General features: G+C 37.3%; 1 protein-coding gene across 1 annotated transcript in view; it reads right to left on the reverse strand.

Moving 5' to 3' along the window:
- stk32a (serine/threonine kinase 32A) overlaps nucleotides 1–5947 on the reverse strand; it is a 101727-nt gene extending 95780 nt beyond the window's left edge. The window contains exons 1-3 of the mRNA XM_037688263.1: nucleotides 5935–5947; nucleotides 5723–5778; nucleotides 2036–2187 (exon numbers count right to left, since the gene is read on the reverse strand). Coding sequence (XP_037544191.1) covers nucleotides 2036–2187; nucleotides 5723–5778; nucleotides 5935–5947 — 221 coding nt within the window. The remainder of the gene's footprint in view (nucleotides 1–2035; nucleotides 2188–5722; nucleotides 5779–5934) is intronic.
- Nucleotides 5948–6000: the final 53 nt, after the last annotated feature.

Here is a 6000-nt window from a genome sequence, read left to right on the forward strand (position 1 = left end):
ACATTTTTTTTGTCTTTCTTCCATTAGAAAGTACACCTGGACCTGCTATTCCATGTTTTTTTTGTTTCTCCTTCCTGCCTTCTCAAACCCCAGCCAGTCAAAGTAGATGGCCGCTCAATCCAATTGAAATCCCAACCTTTGGGATGGGAAGGAATGAGATATACATGGATGCACAGCTGAGAAATCTGCAGCAGCTGCAAGATGCTATCATGTCAAAATGGACCAAAATATTTGTGGAATGTTTCCAACGCCTAATGAATCTATGCCATGATGAATTAGAGCATTTTTGAAGATAAAACAGGGTCCAACCTTGTACTAACCAAGTGTACCTAAAATGTGGTTGTTGTTGTTGTTGGGTATATTTTAAAGCAGTATCAGCAATGGTTCGTTTTGCACATCAGGACTTGTAGGTGGAACAAGATGCAATACTGAAGCTGGCATATCAAGGAACTAATCATTACAAATATTGAAATTCTTCAAAACCATAGATGGGCTAAAATGTGTTGATGAATTCAAAACCAACTTGTCAAAAATAACTTTTTACCCCCCTCACTTTCCAAATTCTTGGTTGTTGTTTTGCTTCATACACAGAGCTGATGTACATCTGAGGTCAAACCTTGTGGCCACCAGTGTCAAGCGCAGTGACAGCAGGAGAAAAGAACATGAAAGTGGAGCAGGTGGTGAAGAAGGAAAATGCAAAAGAGGAGGGAAGAAAGGAGGGTGAAGGAAGACATGGTGAATTTAAAAAAAGAGCACAACAACGAAGAAAAGACAGAGCAGGCGATGGTGTTCTGCATATAATTGGCTCAGCGCAGTGCATTGACTTGCAGGTGGTCTCCCCCTGCCTCTGACCTTGAGTTATCACAGGACAATCATAACTTGTGCCAACTCAACACAGCGAGACAGACAGAAAGAAAACAGATAGGGTGGGTGAGTGGGCACAGCGCTGACCCAAGCACATCTCCAGAGGGAATCATCCCCACCCATTGGGGCTTAGACTGCCAACAGTATTAGCTTCCTGCTTCTTTTTTTTTGGCCAGCACAGCATGTAATCAAGCAAGAAAGCTAACCCTAGCATTGTTTGTTTGATGAGTCTGTACACTTCACTTCTCTGGATTTCTCTAACCTCTTTGCTATGTGGGATTAAACACCTTTCTTCATGACTTTCTGCACTTATTTCATTCTATCACATCTAGTTTGGTCAAGTATTTGAATAGTAGATTCCCAAAACCAGCGACTGGAGATGTGTTTAATAAATACATGCATGCTTTAATAAATAAAATGTAGACTGCAGAGGATTGCAGCTATTCTTCTTTTGTCTTTGAACCAACTTCATCTTCACATCTGCCTGCCAGAAAGCCAGAGTGGCTTCCTGTTCTTGTAGAGCTGGAGTGCTTATCAAGAATTAATGATGCCTTTCAAAGGAAAGCTTAACAAGCCTTACTTATCAGGCGTCTTAAAAGTAGGATTCCTGGTGCTCAATAAACTCTGGCTTACAGACAATGATGAATAAGAACTAGCACCTGATGACTCATCTAAGATCAGCACTTGCAGTTTAAATGAGTTGCTGAGGGAAAGATTCTCTCAGCACCAAACGCAATGAGACAACGTTAGGAGGGGAAGGACATCCTTTTAAAAAGATTGGATCAGTGAGCAAACTCCGTTTTCCTTTTAGCAACGTCAACGGGTGAGACGGACATGGAGGCTTCTAAGTGTTCCTTGGTGGTCAACACCTCTCTGAGTAATACAGCCTCCAACGATAGTTGTTTCTCTCGCGGGTGATGCTATTTCACTGTGTTATTGCATCTTCTGGTTTAATGGACAGAGTCCAGTCACCATAAAAATTAAAAGGTTGACAGAGTGCACTGTTAAATCGATCAAATTGATTTTATGTGCTAAAACGCAACCTTTTGTGGGTTATGGTCGCCTATGGTGCGGGTTCACATTTATCCAAGTCCATCAACAAATTTTAAGATATCCTGAAAATAAATTTTCAATATATATATCTATAAACTTTAAATTCATGCCGGCTTACCAGAAATTCACCAGGAAAGGATGCTCGAGGTTCTGCATGATTTGCAGCTCTTTCAGGACATTCCTCACTTCGTTGCGTTCCACGCACTTAAGCTTGTTCATGTACTTCATGGCGTACATCTTCTTAGTGTCTTTCTTCTGCACGATACAGACCTGTTCAAATCAGAACATGGCAAGTGCTTTGTTGTTATACAATGTGTAAGGTTTTAACAGCCTGACAACATTCTACAATTTGTTTTTATTTTTTATAGAGAACTCACTGCAAGGTCAGGAAGACTTGTCATAAAAATTCAAAAAGTGATAAACATTACTTTTCATATATTGATAGTTAATAGTTCCTTTGTAGTGAACCTAACCTGATGTCAAACTAAGCATATGTCATACTACACCTTAAACTCAAAATGTATGTGTGACCAGATGCTAACTACCACATGCACTTGATTACTAACAAAAATAGTTAAAGTGACTGAAAATAGGTCAACAATAGGGACGGTCATGGAAGAACCATTGAGATTGAGAAGTTTGAATATTTTGATGTGTTGGTGCATATTTATACTCATTTATGTTGAGAGAAGTATGCAGATAAAAACGCTTTGTTTACATTGAGTACATACCTGCAATCCAGAATTGCATATCAGTATATTTAGAAAACTATAGGAATAAACTTATTTGAACTGCACTATTTCATATAGATCAGGATGTGCTTATTTAGTTAGATTGCATAGTTTGCAATGAGTTATTTAATATTTTACAAAACATTTAGGTGCCAGACAAATTTTATAGCAGCATGATAGCATGTTTCATCATTATTTTAAAAAGTGCTGAAAAACTCTTTGAGGGACACCTAAAAACAGCCTGAATAACACAAACAAATATGTGTATAAATAACACCCATAATAGCAAAAACCTGCTATTTCAGTAGTTAATAATATTTATATTTTTGTGAGGTCAAGGTTTCTTTATTGTCATTCGCATCATATGTGATACATGTGGTGGAATGAAATTATGTACACAGGGTCCCAGTTACATCCAAGAAAAGTGTAAATTTTAATAGAAAACAGTATTGATATCTAAGATATGAACTAAGTATACACTAATAATATAATAATGTAGAGATATCCCTTCAACAAATAATAAAATGCATTTCATGTTTAAAATTTACTCATTAAAAAGCTACAAATATGTTTTTTTGTTTTTTTTTTCACCTAAATGTTTAAATATAGCTTGGCTCTTTTCATCATTCATTGATTTTTGCTTAACCTTTTATTTTATTTGACGCATAAACCCAGAGAACTTGTGTAACCCCTGCTGTTGTTGAAAACTAAAAACGTCAATCATCAATTAACTCTTTTCATGACCATGAACTGAATCCTTTCTTTGCAGTTTCTACCTATCAGCACCAACACTGTTTGCAATTCTGGGGGAAAAAAAAAAAAAAAGAAGAAGAATGTTTGCAGTCGATGGAGCAGTCTGGTTGTTCAAACTAAACGGCGTGACTGATGTCGGAAAGATGCAGAATACAAAACACTATAAGTGGAGTTTTTGTTTCTGGCTGGATGTCAGAATGATTAAAAAATAAACATCTGTATTATATTTTGACATGTCAGATTTCACTATGCTGAGCTGTAATGTGCCTCATTTGTTTGTGCTGTTCTCATCTGTGCTTTGAGCATCAATAAGCCAATGATTACTGCTTTCTAAGAGAGTGATGTGTGGACCAGCTGGCACAATTAATCAGCCCAACCCTGATCACATCACTCCTCAAACTGAACAGCTTGCCTTCCACAGTGATTAGACTGCTTATCTATTGTGGGACGGCACACTGATGCTGTGTCCATCTCCAACTATGCACACTTCCTTATACGTGGAATTATAGGCGCAGAATTGAATTACATTGTGGCTTAACAAGCAGAGTGCCCTCATCTCCTTTGTTTCTGTGGTGGTACAGACTGTTATTTTGAGTTAAATAAACAGTAAAAAATAAATCAGAATATATATAATAATTTTGCGTAACCAGATAAAGGGTGTGCTGTTGATTTTAACATGCATGCCCATGTGTTATATGGAACAGAATAAACATGCAGAAACACATATTTACAGTTTGTGTGTGTGCATAAAGACACAAATGTGCATGCACTGTTTTTTTTCTTTTCACTTTCAGAAAACTCCACCGTCACCCAAAACTAATTTCCATTCCAGTTTGTAATCATGAAACGCTTCCATAATAAAGCATTTGCATATAAAAACTCTGTTTGCAACACAAATTACTGGAGAGTGAAATGGAAATGTCCCAAAAGAAGCATGTGAGTGAATTGTTACACCTTCTTCTTGATAAATAGAACAAAAAGGGAACTAAACTAGCAAAAAAGATGAAGGGTATTTGGTTGAATCAGTTCCAGACTCACAGAGGGAAAAATGGCCACATTGAAAAGAGTAAAAGTTTTATCTGTGTTGTTTGGGGATTTTAACCAGTAAGGAACCTGATCAGTGGTTGCAGCCTCCTAGGAAGCTCCAAATTATCTAAAATATTTGAGCATTTTACTGGGAGTGGTGTCGCAGAGGTTAGCGAAGGTGAGCCTGTGATCAGATGATTGCTGGTTCAACTCCCAGCACCGAAGACATTAAAATGTGGGTGAAATAACTGAAGCACCCACACCTGACTCCACCCTCATTTGCCCCACTCTGGGCCCTTAACTCCCCATCTGCTCCCCCGTGTGCCCTAGATGGCAGCTCTCTGCTCCACACAGAGGAGCTCGTAGCTCGGTGGTCTGTGGTTGCATCAGGAAGGGCATCCAGTATAAAAATATTTGACTATTTGAATATTTTTGGTGCAGCTTTTATAGTTGGTATTTTACAAACTGATCATTTGTACTTGTGCTATGTTAAATGTTTTATATAGGTCTTTTTCAGTTAATGCGGGTGGCTGTGGCTGAGTGGTTAGAGCAGTCCCACTCCAATGCAAGAGTTGGGGATTCGATTCCACCAGCAGTCACATGCTGATGTGTCCCTGGGCAAAACACTGAACCCCTCATTGCCTCTGATATGTGTCACATCGATGTATAAATGTGATAAAGCACTGATTAGTCTTTGTATAGATCTAGTAGAGTGCTGTATGAATGGGTAAATGAGGGCACAGATTGTAGTGTAAAGTGCTTTGAGTATCTTAATAAGATAGAAAGGTGCTATATAAGTACAATCCATTTACCATTTGATAGATTCATATGTCTAATGATTTTAACTTGACATTACTGAGTATCATATCTTTCGTGTGTTACAGTGGTCTTTACGATGTATGATTTATTCCTCTTTCCTTGATGTGTTGTAAAGCTCAGTTATGTGTTCTCTCAACTTTTTTCTTGTCTGTAGATGATTGTTGGTCAGACGTATTACTCCTGACTCTAGCAGCCTCCAAACCGTTCTTGGTGCTTTGTTGAATTCTTGTTCACATCAGTGTTGTGTGGTTTAGTTCTTTACTTTGTTGTCTCTTTGATTCATTGCAGAAATTTCACCAGCCTAATTGAATTGTAATATAGTATATATGTATTTTTGTTGTTGTTGTTTGGTTGGGTGAAGGGGGGGGGGGGGGGGCTCTGACTACTCAAAATCAAGAGTGTATATTTTAAAATGCAATACAGTGTGACAAAAACAACAAAATAAATAAATAAATAAGTCATAAGTAAATACTTACTTTTCCAAAGCTCCCTTTTCCTATTGCCCTCAGGATTTGGAAATGGTCAAAATTGACTGTGGAGAAAAAAGGTTAGGGACATTGACCATTAATCTTTATATCAAATAAAAAAAATGTAATTTTAAACATTTATTAATATGACAATAATGTAGATTAGTGTTATGCATAAATGTAATCGTTTGATGAAAATGTGCACATTTCTTCAAAACTACTATCATATAACATATTTTTTGATGAAAATGGGCTTAAAGTAAAACATATATATATATATATATATA

The sequence above is a fragment of the Nematolebias whitei genome, chromosome 14 (genome assembly GCF_014905685.2).
Source record: "Nematolebias whitei isolate Nwh7 chromosome 14, NemWhi1, whole genome shotgun sequence".
Classification (NCBI taxonomy): Eukaryota; Metazoa; Chordata; class Actinopteri; order Cyprinodontiformes; family Rivulidae; genus Nematolebias; species Nematolebias whitei.